Consider the following 14,815-nt stretch of genomic DNA (forward strand, 5'->3'; position numbering starts at 1 on the left):
CTCTGTGGCAAGAAGTTTCAAAGGCACTTAACCCAGAAGAAATTCTTCTTCAGTTTCAAAAATGACAAAATATCTGTTAAAAGATAATGATTAGGATGTCAGGAAAAAGAAAGGGATGAATGTACGTGGAATGGTTAAGGTAAAGACTCATTTTCTGGAGTGCAATTGTATTAGGAATGACCTACATTACACAGCTTAGTATGGAGCCATTCCCGATGAAGCAGCAATCTGCTTCATCGTGGCCCTCATGTCGCTTAGTGTCAACTGGAGTGAATTCCCAATTTAACTCTTGGATAAATTACCTGTCTCTTCTAAAATTCAATTTTCATTTTTTTTGTTGTTTCTCCCCCCTCCCCCGCCAAACTCCTGTTTTATATATTATAGCAGGGTAGATTTCCATTTGCTGCAGAGATTGCCAGCTCCAGTTCCTCTGACAATTCCATATGCATTCTTGCCTTCTGTTTCTCTTATGTTGCAGTGAGATTTCTGAAAAATAAATATGATAACTATTATTGTTCATTCTGGAATGTTCAGTTCCAATGGAAATGCTCTGATGGTGGAGTACTTGAATCAGTTATATTCATTTTGGAAAATCTTTTGTCTCCATTGCAACAATACTTCAATCAAAAATTCATTTTTCTGTCTTTTTTTTAGCACTGAAAATCCCTTGGAACACTGGATCACTTGATTGACAAATTGTTTATATTGCAAAGTTGAGTACTGTTTGGTGTTTGTGAGAGATCTATGGAAACCACCTTGTTAAAATTGCTGAAGTCTTGTATCACAATTTGATCACGAACTCAGTGAACTTTATATGAACACAATGGTTACTTTGTCAGTTGTGCTGATGCAGCACATTTGTGAGGTTACTTCAGATGTTACTTTTGAAAGGTTAAAACGGCCTCTGTGTTTAGGGAAAAGAGCCTCTTTAATTCTTTTACTGTAGTGTCTGGGCACATTGTTTATGTGCATAGGGTCCTTTACATGTTTCTAACACAGCTATCCATGTGTGATGATTTAGAGGTCAACTTGTGCAATGGCCTATGGGAAGTTTTGGATTACTGTGCAACAGCAGAACGTACAGAGAGCATTGCTTTGGCATCTTGTATTTTGTTTAATGATGTTTTCCTCAGAATGAGGTGCAAATGAATTCCCAGCATGAATTGTAGATCACTAGAAGTGTGGTGGGAATAAAGAGGTAGATACTTGGTGGCTGCAATCAATTTTATTCATAGAAGTGAAACTCTCAACACCTAAGAAAATGGTAAAAGTTTTTGTGGCTTTGTGCATCAGTGTTTCATCACTCTGGGTTTCACTGCATTGTACAGAATTACTTTATTTTCATTTTTTAAAAACTTGACAATTTCATAAAACTGACCAAGTAGAGACTGTGAAAAATAAGTAAATGGGAAGGAAACAACAATTCCTACAGAAGAAATTCCTACTTTTTCTAATGGTAAAACGTTAGGACAATTATGTTTCATTTTACTGCAAGATCACAAGGTCAATGAAAATGAGGAAGGCTATTCAACCTATTCTAATTACTCCCTGTAGAAAGATGAAATGGACAAACTTCCTCATCCACACACCTTTCTGTTTTTAAAAAAATGCCATTCATGTTTACAAATCAAAGAGAGGCCTTTTGGATAATCATTACTATGTCAACTGTTTTACAGAGAAGTCAGAAGTAATGTCACTGGTCTCTCGCAACCTCCCCCCCCCCCCCCCCCCCTTCCCCCCAACTCTCACGCTTCCTTTATTTATCCACTTTCCCTTAGAGTAACAATACATTGTTTCAATGAGATTCGGGCAGAACATTCCATATTTCAACCATTCTTTGTAAATAATATTTTCCTAATCTGTCATTGTTCACTATAGTTTCACCCAATTACCATCTCGCTACTTCCCAAACAGTGTAAATGCTCCTTCCATGTGGCTCAATGAAGAATGTAGGAGGGCCTGTCCGGAGTAGTATCAGGTATACCTAACAATGAGGTGAACCTGGAAGGGTTACAACGTAGGACTATCTTTGTGTCAAACAGCGGAAGCAGCAAGTGATAGAGCTACGTGACCCCACAACCAACAAATCAGATCTAAGCTCTGTAGTCCTGCAACATCCAATCAAGAATGGCAGTGCACAATTAAGCAACTCGCTGGAAGACGAACTCCCAAAATATACATATTCATCTGCTAGATTTCTTGTACCATGTTACTCTGTCTTGTGGACTTGATATTTTTGTGAATTGATTTCAGTAATAGGACTTATCTCATTTGACTTCTCTGTATGGGCAAACTGAACAAAATCTTTTCAGGAACTTCTTTAATATTGTCAGATCATCTGTGGATGATGATCTTACCTCTTATCGTTCTTTATCCTCAGCAGTTGCCAATTGTCAATTAATGTTCTAAAACATTACTTCAGTTGCTGGATTAATAGTCTAGTCATAATATCACTAGGCCACCGCCTCTTCCAATCGAGTTTATTCAGGACTGAAATCAATACATTTTTGGATGCAGAGGCAATTGAAAATGTGACAGAGACATAGTGTTTGAATCTGGCATTAATTTTAGGTATTTCTGTTTTGACTGTTACAAGACCATTGAAAATTTCTGATTTAAGGAAACATCTGTTATGAATTATAGGCAGACTAAATCAATTGCTTAGAGCTTTTGTGTATAATTTTTTTTTAAATGGCTAAATATAACTCTCCTCACCATTTCACCAATAATGAATTAAATGAGTTTTAAAGCATATTTTAAAGTATCATTTTTAAAATATCTTTAGGTGAAACTGGTATCGGTAAATCAACATTAATGGACACTTTGTTCAACACTAAATTTGAAAATGCACCAGCCTCTCACACTGAACCCGGTGTTCGATTGAAATCGAGCAGCTATGAACTACAAGAAAGTAATGTACGGCTAAAGCTGACCATTGTCGATACAGTAGGATTTGGAGACCAGATAAACAAAGAAGACAGGTTAGTTTTTAAATGATTGTTGTTGAAAATATTGCATTACAGTTCTGCACCCAACATCACTGATGCTGTAAGCATTTCTAGTACCTAACCGAGATGTTATTCTTCAAGTTGGAATTGACATAATGAGTGCAAAAATCAGTTTGATCCTGGAAACCAATAATTTCCAATCCTGTGCTTACCAAATGTCTACATAGTGGGCTTTTCCTTAGGTGCCATTAAATGGTAATCTGGAGTGAGGCTAGCAATGGGGGGGGTGTGTGGGCGGGGTGGCTGGGGGAAAGATAGGTGGATGGCAGTAGGTGGATGCAGGTAGGAGGTGATTGTGATAGGTTGATGGGGAGGGTGGAGTGGATAGGTGGGAAGGAAGATGAACAGGTAGGTCAGGTCAAGAGGGTGGTGCCGAGTTGGAAGGTTTGATCTGGGATGAGGTAGGTCTGGGGAGATTTGGAAATTGACAAAGTCATTGTTGATGCCGAGTGGCTGAAGGGTCCCAACGAGGAAGAGGAGGTGTTTTTCCTCAATCTGCCGATGGCTTTGATTTGGCAGTGAAGGAGGCCCAAGATTTGCATGTCCTTGGGGAAGTTGAAGTGGTTGGCAACAGAATGATGAGGTTGGTTGGTGCATGCAGACCAGATATGTTCCCTGAGCCGCTCTGCGAGTTGGCACTCAGTTTCCCCAATGTAGAAGAAACCACATTGAGAGCAGCAGATGCAGTAAATGAGGTGGACTGATTTGAAATGATCCATTGGGGCCTTGGATGGAGGTGATGGGGGGAGGTGTGGGTGCAGGTTTTGCACCCATGTGCTGGCAGGGGAAGGTGATTGGTGCAGATGGTGTGTTAGTGGGGAATGTGGTGTAACGAGGGAGTCGTGGAGGGAATGGTCACTGCGGAATGCATTTGGGATGGGGTGGGAAGGATATTTTTGATGGTGGGGTCTGACTGGGAGATGGAGAAAATGGCAGAGGATAATGCACTGCACCTGGAGATTCATGGGGTGGAATATGAGGACCAGGGAGGCTCTAAGCTTGTTGTGGGGTGGGGGGGGTTGGCAGCATGGTGGTTAGCACTGCTGCCTTACAGGCCAAAGGAACCCAGGTTTAATTCTACCTTCTTGTGACTGTATGTGGAATTTGCATTTTCTCCCCATGCCTGTGTGTGTTTCCTCCCACAATCCAAACACGTGGATTAGCCATTCTAAATTGCCCATAGTGTGCAGGCTAGGTGGACTAGCCATGGGAAATGCAAGGTTACAGGAATACAGTAGTGGGGTGGAGCTGGGTGGGATGCTCTTAGAGTATGGACTCAATGGGCTGAATGGCCTGTTTCTATGCTGTAGGGATTCTTTGATTCTATACCTTAAGTAACATACCAGTTGTTTGCATTTCAGCTACAAACCTATCGTTGAATACATTGACGCACAGTTTGAAGCCTACCTCCAGGAAGAATTGAAAATCAGGCGTTCCTTCTACAATTATCCTGACTCAAGAATCCACGCCTGTCTCTACTTCATTGCGCCCACAGGACACTCGCTAAAATCTCTTGACCTTGTTACTATGAAAAAATTGGATAGTAAGGTAATTGACTGTCAAATCTCTAAAGAATATATTAGTCAACTTTTGAAAGCACGAGGGATTATTTACAATTTATAGTCTGAGTACAACGGGATCTTGATCAAATGGGCCAGTCGGTGAGGAGTGGCAGACGGAGTTTCATTTAGATAAATGTGAGGTGCTGCATTTTGGAAAGGCAAATCAGGGCAGAACTTATACATTTGTTGGTAAGTTTCTGAGGAGGATTGCAGAACAGAGAGACCTTGGAGTGCAGCTTCATAGTTCCTTGAAAGTGGAGTCGTGGATAGATAGAATAGTGAAAAAGGCATTTGGTATACTTTCCTTTATTGGTCAGAGCATCGAGTATGGGAGTTGGGAGGTCATGTTGCAGCTGTACAGGACATTAGTTAGGCCACTTTTGGAATATTGTGTGCAATTCTGGTCTCCCTCCTATTGGAAGGATATTGTGAAACTTGAAATGGTTCAGAAAAGATTTACAAGGACGTTGCTGAGGTTGGAGGGTTTGAGCTATGGGAGAGGCTGAATTGGCTGGGGCTGTTTTCCCTGGAGCTGTGGAGGCTGAGGATTGACATTCAAGAAGTTTATAAAATCTTGAAGGGTATGGTAGGGTAAATAGACAAGGTCTTTTCCCTGGGGTGGGGAAGTCCAGAACTAGAGGGCATAGGTTTAGGGTGAGAGGGGAAAGATTTAAAAGGGAGCTAAGGGGCAACTTTTTCACCCAGAGAGTGGTGCATGTATGGAATGAGCTACTAGTGGAAGCGGTGGTGGCTGGTTCATTTAAAAGGCATTTGGATGAGTATATGAATAGAAAAGGTTTAGGGGGATATGGGCCAAGTGCTGGCAAATGGGACTAGATTAGTTTAAGATATCTCATTGGCATTGATGAGTTGGACTGAGGGGTCTCTTTCCATGCTGTATATTTCTATGAATCTATAAATCAGTCTTAAATTGACCTTTTTTACCTTATATTCTGGTGTGTTTCTGTTGCTTTTTAAAGGTTGAGAAAGGGCATTTGACATACTAGTTTTAAATGCTTGACTCTTAAAGGAGTCCCATTATGTTCTTGTCATTTATTTCATTTTAATTTATACAATCAGTTTAGTATTTGAGTAAAAATAACTTAATGTAAAAGTATACAATTAGTCCATTTGCTCCAGGTATTTATCATATGAATATTGATCACAAGGCATGTAAAATCTATCCAGTGCACATCTAATTACAACATACTGTGACTTGAACTAACTTTGGCCTAACATGAACAAAAGAGACAATTAGATGTTAAATATTATCAGTATTTATAACAGCACACTTACTGAAACTCTCAATCATGCCCTTGTTACCTAGACTTGAATATTTCTAGCTAACTTCTCATATTCTACTCTCCACAAGCTCGAACTCATTCTTAACTCTTCTGCCTGTATCCAAGCTCAGACTAATCCTGTTGTAGTATCAGAACTGTACTCACTGATCTACATTGCATTCTGTTCCAGCAATGTCTCATTTTTAGTATTCTAACTCTTGTTTTGCAAATCTCTCTATAACTTCCCACAGCTGTCTGGAATATCATTTCATCTTTTCTGGTCTCTACTGCATCCCCAGTTGGCTCACGATTGGTTACCATTCATTTAGCTGCCTTGGCCCTGAGTTGTGGAACTCCCTCCCAAAATTTTTCTTCTGATTTCTTCCTTCAAGAAACCCCATAAAACTTCCCTTTTTGACCATTTGACCAAATATCATATAATGCGCCTTTTGTCTCAACTTATTTTGGATAATGTAGGAACTTTGGAGCAGAAGTAGGCCATTCAGTTCCTGTGTCTGTTCTGACAGTCTTGATCATGTGTGATCATCTACCTGTATGCCATATTCCTGCTCTATCATAAGATCAAACATCATAAAACACCGCGTTATAGTCCAACATGTTTATTTGAAACTGCAAGCTTTCAGAGCCCCCACTCCTTCCTCAGGCAGCTACCGAGAGAGAATATATTAGACACAGAATTTATAAGTAAAAGATTTATGCGAATATATTGAACAAACCTAGATGGTTATTAAGTCTTTAATCAATTAGAATGGAGGTGCAGGTTTTGATTTATAAATCTGTAAATCCCAGAATTTTTTTCAGGTCATTGCCCCAAGATAACTTCAGGTTTTATCAGAATAAAGGTGACAGCTCAGGTCAGACAATGCATTTTAGGCGTGAGGCCATGTTTCAAGTCTGTTTGTATCTCAACCTGGAGTCAGATTAGTTTTATTTCCAAAGTAGAAATTTATTAAAAGCCACATTTGTGCTTTTTGAACAAAATAGAATGTATCTGCAAATGCAAATTCACCCCAAAGATTTATATGTGTGTGTGTGTGTGTGTGTGTGTGTGTGTGTGTGCATGTGTGTGCATGCACGCATATGTGAGGGAGAGAGAATGCAGGTGTGAGAGAGAGTGCGAGTGTGAGGGAGAGAGAGGGAGAGTGTGTGGGAGTGTGTGCGCACGCACTCTTGAGGGAGCGGGGTAGTGTGTGTGGCAGCTTGCGGTAGAATGAAGTACTGAGGTGTCCATCCTTGATGGAGATGCGTGTGTCCAAATACAAGACTAATTCTAAAGAGTGGTCCATGGTTAGTCTGATGGTGGGATGAAACTTGTTGTTATTTCAATGATTCCTTTCCTGAGTCCAAAGGAAAAAAATGTCGTCAATGTATTTGACGTACAGAGTTGGTCGGAGGTTCTGTGGAACAAAGGAGTCTTGTTCAAACTTGTGCATGAAAATGTTGACATGTTGGGGTGTAAATTTGATCCCCATAGCTTTTTTGTGTGGATAGATTATTGGTTGTCAAAGGTGAAGACATTATGGACACACACGGACACACACAAACACACACACACTCACTCTCTCGCTGTCTCAAGAGCGCATACACATACACTCCCACACACACACTCCCTCTCTCTCCCTCCAATATGCCAGCACTTTAATACTCAAGTTGAAACAAGGTTTCTTTGCTGCACAGGACTCCTGATCAATGCTTCACACCAGACACATTGACTACACTTTCTTCCTTTGGTCTCATGGCGAGGAATCACTGAAACAACTACATAGTGATATCAGCAAGTTTCATCCCACCATTAGATCTTCATGGACAACTGTTTAGAACCAATGTCATTCTTGGACACGTGCATCTCAATCAAAGACGAACAGCTCAGTACTGCACTATCGCAAGCCCACGGATAACCTCATGATGCTACGCTTTGAACTTCCACCCTAAACATATTAAAACAGCCATCCCCTACAGACACGTCCTATGCATGCACAGGATCTGCTCAGGTGAGGAGGAATGCAATGAACACCTGAAGGTGCTGAAGGACACCCTCAAGGATAGGATACGATACTCAACTCATCAATCACCAGTTCCGATCTGCCACAGCGAAAACGGTAATGACCTTCTTAGAAGGCAGACCGGGATACGACCAATAAGATATCCTTCACCATCCTGTACTTCATGGGAGTGGAGGGACTACACCGTGTTCTTCGCATCTTGCAACACATTATCGATGATAACGAACACCTCACCAAGATCTTCCCTACGCCTCCACTTCTCGCCTTCAAGCATTTGCCAAACCTTAAATAGACCATTGTTCACAGCAAACTGCCAGCCTTCAGGACAACATTGACCACAACTCCATACAACCCTGCGATGGCAACCACTGCAAGACATGTCAAAACATACACATGGATACCAGCATTACACATGGGGAAACCATTTACCACAGATACTATGTGACTCTGCCAACATTTGTCTATCACAAATGCTTTAGGCAGGAATGCATGGAGGCATGGTTCATTGGTGAAACCAACAACGGATGAATGGAGACCGTGCAACAATCACCAGACAGCGATGTTCCCTCCCAGGGGTTGATCTCCTTAACAGTCAAGGACACTTAGCCTCGGATGTTCGCGTAAACGTCCTCCACGGTGGACTTCGGGATACACAACAAGACAGAATTGCCAAACAGAGGCTGATAGCACACTCACTCACCCACTCTCTCACTAGCATATACTCCCTCTCACAGAGGCTGATAGTGCATGCACTCACTCACCGCATATACTCCCTCTCACACAGGCTGATAGCGCACTCACTCACACCTGTGTGCACACTCAAACGGATACTCGCACACAAAAACTCCTTCATGCTCACATGCGTGCACACACACCCCCACACTCTCTCTGTCATGCATTTGCTCACACATACTCCCTCTGTCACACATTCTCTTTCTCTCTCTCTCTCTCCCTCTCTCTTTTGCACAAATGCACATACACACAAATCTGTGGGGGTGGATTTACATTTGCGATTTGTACTTGCAGATATATTCAATTTTGTTCAAAAAGCGCACAATATGTAGACAGTAGTCAATGTGGCATTCAATAAATTCCTACTTTGAAAATAAACCTAGTCTGACTCCAGGATGAGATACAAACAGATTTGAAACATGGCTTCACATCTAAAATGCATTGTCTGACCTAAGCTATCACCTTTATTCTGATAAAACCTGAAGCAATGATTTGAAAGAAATTCTGGGATTTGCATATTAATAAATCAAACCTGCACCTCCATTCTAACTGGTAAGGACTTAATAGCCATCTAGGTTTGTACAATGCATTCACATTAGTTGTAGTACTCTTTGATCTTTTACTTATAAATTCTGTGTCCAATGTATTCTCTCTCAGTAGCTGCCTGAGGAAGGAGTGGGGGCTCCGAAAGCTTGCAGTTTCAAATAAACCTGTTGGACTATATCCCAGTGTCATATGATTTTTGACTCCAGTCCAACACCGGCACCTCAACATCGTATAAGATCAAAATCAAAGGAACAGAATTAGGTCATTCAGCCCATCAAGCTATTCTACCATTTAATCATGGCTGATATGTTTCACAAGCCTGTTTTCCTTGTCTCCTCCCCTTAATTCTTGATGCGCTTACTAATCAGGAACCTATCTATCTTTGTCTTAAATACATTCAAGGACTTTGCTTCCACACCCTTGTATGGCAGTGAGTTCCACAGGTTAACCACCCTCTGGCTGAATAAATTCCTCCTTGTCTCAGTTCTAAAGTGTCAGTACCTTCACTCTGAGGCCGTGTCCTCAGGTCCTAATCTCTCCTACTAGTTGAAACATTTTCTCCATTTCCACTCTATTCAGGTCTCTCAGTATTCTTTGTTTCTATCAGCTCCTTTCTTATCCTTCCAAACTCCATCAAATACCTATCCAGAGTCTTCAGTTACTCCACATATGACAAGCCCTTCATCCCCAGAATCATTATTGTAAAACTCCTCTGGACCCTTTCCAACACCAGTACATCTTTCCTTAGATACCAGGCCCAAACGTGCTCACAATGTTCCATAACTTCCACATCATCCATTTCCAACACTTCCCCTTCTTTTCCCTGACCTCTCTGTCTCCAATTTGGGAAATAAACTATCCTCTGCCATCCACTATCAAGCCACTGACTCCTATAGCTACCTTCATTACAGCTCATCACACCCCACGTCCTGTAAGGACTCCATCCCAGTTCCTTCCCCTACATCACATCTGTTTGAATGATGCTACCTTCCAAAACAGCGCTGTTGACACGGCTTGCTTATACCATGACTGTGGTTTTCCACCCACTGTGGTTGATAGGATCTTCAAACGCATCCAACCTATCACCCATGCTTCCGGTCTTGCCCCTTCTCATCACTCACAACAACATAATCGGATTCCCTTTGTCCTCACTTTTCATCCCACCAGCCTTGGCATTCAAAGGATCGTTCTCTGCCATTTCAGGCAAATCCAGCAGAACGCCACCACCAAACACATCTTCCCCCTCACTCTGCCTGACTGCATTTTGCAGGGATCGTTCCCTCCAGGACACCAAGGATAATTCCACAACCACCAACACCACCCCTCCTCATCATGGCACCTTCCCACTTAACTGCAGAAGGTTCAACACCTGCCCTTTCACCACCTCATTACTCACTATCCAAGTGCCTAAACAGTCCTTCCAGGTGAAGCAGCATTTCACCTGTACCATCTCCAATCTTGTGTATTGTATTCGCTGCACCCAATGTGGCCTACTCTGCATTGGAGAAACCAAATGCAGACTGGGTGATCGCTTTGTGGAGAACCTTCAGTCTGTGCACAAGCAAGACCCCAACCTTCCCGTAGCTGGTCATTTTAACACATCATCTTGCTCGCATGCCCACATGTCTGTCCTCTGCATGCTGCTGTGTTCCAGTGAATCACATCTCATCTTCAGACTAGGCACTTTACAGCTGCCTGGACTTAATTTAAAAGTGTTGAATTCAATATTAGGGACTATTTCTTTCCTTTCTTTTATCTTATCATGTCCTTCCCTCCGCCATCCCACTTTCAAGTCTAGTAAATGACACACCATTGTTCTGCCATTCTCCTGTTCTGACCACTTAATGTAAGCTACTTTTCTCCACCATCACCCTACACCCACTAACCCCACCACCAATCCCCACAAACTATAGCATAAATGCTGTCCCTCCATACTTCACTTCAGCTGTGATGGAGAGTCATCCAGACTCAAAACATTAGCTTGCTCTCTTTCCATGGATGCGACCTGATCTGCTGTGATCTCCAGCGTTTGTTGTTTTCAGCACAATGTTCCAAATGTAGTCTGCCCGGACCCTTATGCAGCCTGAGCAGTACATTTCTACTCATGTAGTTTAGCTCTCTTGAAATGAATGCTAACAGTGTATTTGCCTTCCTAACTGCTATCTGAACCTGCATGTTAGTCTGTAGGGAATCCTGCACTAGGCTGCCTAAGTTTCAGATTTCTGAAGCCTTTTCCCATTTAGAAAATAGTCTACATCTCTGTACTTCCTATCAAAGTGCATAACTTCACATTTTCCCCACATTGCATCCTATCTGCCACTTCTTTGCCCCCTGTTTATCATGTCCAAGTCCTTCTGCAGTCGCCCCATTTCCTCAGTGCTACTTGTCCGTCCATCTATCTTTGTGTCATCTGCAAACTTAGCAACAATGCCTTCAGTTACTTCGTCCAAATGGTTAATGTATAATGTGAATAGTTAAGGTCCCAACACTGATCCCTGTAGAACTCCACTAGTCACCAGCTGCCATTCCTGAAAAAGAGTCATTTAACCTTAGTCTCCACTTGCTCCCAATCAGCAAATCCTCTTTCTTACCAGTACCTTGCCGTTGCCACTATGGACTGTTATCTTATTTAGCAGCCTCCTGTGCGCCACCTTGACACAGTCCTTCTGCAAATCCAAATAGAATCACGTCCACTGGCTATACTTTGTCTAATTTGCTCATTACCACCTCAAAGCATTCTAACAGCTCTGTCAGGGCTTGACCTCCCCGGATGCAATCGTACTGATTTAGCTCTATTTTACAATGCATGTCCAAGTACTCAGCAATTGCATTCTTATTAATGGACTCAGTTTCCTGTTTCTGCCTGCTCCCTTCTTAAACAGTGCTGCTATTATCACCCATTTTCTAGTCCTCTGGAGTCCCAGACTCCAGTGTTTCCTGAAAGGTCAGCACCAATGCCTCTAGAATCTCTTCAGCTAAAGCTTTCTGAGCACTGGGGTGCAGTCCATATGGGCTGACTGTTTTTTATAGTCTTCATACCTTTTAGCTTTCCCAGCACCTTCTCCTTAATGATGGCCACTACACTCATTTCTGCTTTCTGACTCTCTTGAAGTTCCAGTATATTGTTGGTGCCTTCAACTGTGAAAACTGATGCAAAGTGCCGATTCAGTTCATCCACCATTTCTTTGTTCCCTATTACTATTTCAGCAGCCTCATTTTCCAGCGGTCCAATGTCAGCTCTTGCCTCGCTTACCTTTTAGATATCTAAAAAAGACACTTGTAGTCTTTGGGCCCAGTTAGCTGGTAATATTGTTTTTTTAGTTTCCTGTACAAGGCTTCCCAATCCTCTTGCCTTCCACAAATCATCTTCATGCTGTAAGTTTTTTCTTTTGCATTTATGCTATCCGTGTCTTACCTTGCTTGCCATGATTGCCTTATCCTTCCCTTGCTATGCTGCTGCTTTTTGGGATGAATTTCTGCCAAGCTTCTTAAATTGCCCGCAGAAACTTGTGCCATTGCTGCTCCACTGTCTTCATTACTAGGCTCTTCTTCCAATCAATTCTGGCCAACTCCTCCCTCATGTCTTTTTAGTTACCTTTACTCCAGTTGTAATACTCAATTACATCTGATTCAATCTTCTCCCTCTCAAACTACAGGGTAAATTTATCATACTTTGGTCACTGGTCCCTCCTTCACTTTAAGCTCCCTAATCAAGTCTGCCTTATTTCACATCACCAGATCCAGAATTGCGTGTTTCTTAGTGGGCTGTACTACAAGCTGCTCCAACAAAAATCTCATAGACATTCCATCAAATCTTTATCTTGAGATCCTTTGATTACCAACCTGAATTTTCCTGCATATTGAAGTCCCCCATGGTAATTGTAATCGGGCATTTATTACATGCCTTTTCTATCTCCTGATTTATTTTCTTCAGCATGTCCTGACTACTACTAAGAGGCCTGTAAATGTTCCTGATGAAGGGTTCCTGCCCGAAATGTTGATTTTCCTGCTCGTCAGATGCTGCCTGACCTGCTGTGCTTTTCCACCATTTCACGATTTCCCATATGCTTCCAAAGGTATAGTGGCCAGAGTTGGCAGAGGCTCACTTCTTGCTATTGATTTTAATTTAGTTTCTTACTAGGAAGACAGTTCTACCCTCTTTGCTCATCTACCTGTCCTTTTTGATATTGGATATTTAGTTCCCAGCTCTGATCCCTTTACAGCCACATCTCTGGATACTCACAACATTGTACCTGTCAATTTCAGTCTGCGCTACAAGCTTATTTACTTTATTTCATATACCGCATGCAATTAAGTGCAGAACCTCAGTCCTGCATTGATTGCCTTCTCATAATTGTTTTTCTTATCTTCTGTGCCTGAAGTTAGATTCCTGTATCTAACTGTTCTTACTCTCTGTCCTATTACATATTTCTCATATCTGCAAATGTTATTAATATCTAGAAATCAGCAATCTTTCTTGAAAATATTCCTTGATTGAGCTTATTAAAAGAGCAATATAAATTTGCAAATTGTTTTGTTTTTCTCTGCTATCACTGCGTAGAAATCATTGGGGCAGATATTCGTTTTCAACTCCAATAACAACAGATGTCAACACAATAAATTTCATAAGTTCTTGTATGATAGCTGTTGCAGAAATGCTTTGTTCATAATTTCAAATTATATATAATTAGTAGGTTTGTTATTTTCATAGAAAACTCAGCCTCTATTTCATTTGACTGTCAGTAACTCCTTGTTGAAGATTGTCAAATGTGAATAGTAACAACTTATTTTCTAACATTTTTATTCAAGGAAAAGTCACTTCAGATCTAAATGTTGAGTCAGCTGATTAGAAAGTTCTATTGTATTTCCGAAGATTCATACTTCCTATCTCACTCCTTTCTCCCTCCATTCCCTCTTCAGTTTGAAAAACACTATCCAACTAGTTTATTACTGAGCAAAGAAATGCTAAGTTGATAGTCAAGGGTCATGTTGTAGTGACCCCCTGATGGTAGTGTCCTGTCCCTACTGCTGATTAGGCCCTGTGTGTATCATCTGAAAAATATCAGCAATTAGAATCTTTTAAACATAATTCATACGGAGGAGAAAATCAGCCCATTATTGCCGTTTTATAAATCTTTGTTAATCCACACCAATTTCTTCATGGCCTGCAACCCACTTTACCTTGTTGCAGCTTGTATTCTCTGATCTTTCAATTCTAAACTGCTGGGTATTTCACCATTTCACGATTTCCCACATGCTTCCAAAGGTATAGCAGCCAGAGTTGGCAGAGGCTGAACTCGTGTTTCATAAAGAGTTGTAGAGTCATAGAGACGTACAGCAGAGAAACAAGCCCTTCGGTCCAACTCATCCATGCTGATCAGATATCCCAACTTAATCTAGTCCCATTTTCCAGCACTTAGCCCATACCCCTCTAAACCCTTTCTATTCATTTACCCATCCAGATGTCTTTTAAATGTTGCAATTGTACCAGCCTCCACCACATCCTCTGGCAGCTCATTCCATGCACGCACCATCCTCTGCGTGAAAAAGTTGCCCCTTAGGTCTCTTTTATATCTTTCCCCTCTCACCCTAAACCTATGCCCTCTAGTTCTGGACTCCCCCACCCCAGGCTTTGTCTACTTATCCTATTCACGCCCCTC

At 41.6% G+C, this 14,815-nt stretch overlaps 1 protein-coding gene across 11 annotated transcripts in view; it reads left to right on the plus strand.

The window, feature by feature from the left end:
- The window catches only part of LOC140457064 (septin-11), a 128,254-nt gene that overhangs the window by 80,581 nt on the left and 32,858 nt on the right, over window positions 1-14,815 (plus strand). For all 11 annotated transcript variants that reach the window (XR_011953328.1, XM_072551069.1, XM_072551375.1 and 8 more), the window contains 2 exons: window positions 2,786-2,981; window positions 4,370-4,556. Coding sequence is in view for 10 of the 11 variants with exons in the window: in XM_072551069.1 (XP_072407170.1) it covers window positions 2,786-2,981; window positions 4,370-4,556 (383 nt within the window). In the remaining variant the exon portion in view is untranslated. The remainder of the gene's footprint in view (window positions 1-2,785; window positions 2,982-4,369; window positions 4,557-14,815) is intronic.

Source organism: Chiloscyllium punctatum, chromosome 1, assembly GCF_047496795.1.
Source record: "Chiloscyllium punctatum isolate Juve2018m chromosome 1, sChiPun1.3, whole genome shotgun sequence".
NCBI classification, from domain to species: domain Eukaryota; kingdom Metazoa; phylum Chordata; class Chondrichthyes; order Orectolobiformes; family Hemiscylliidae; genus Chiloscyllium; species Chiloscyllium punctatum.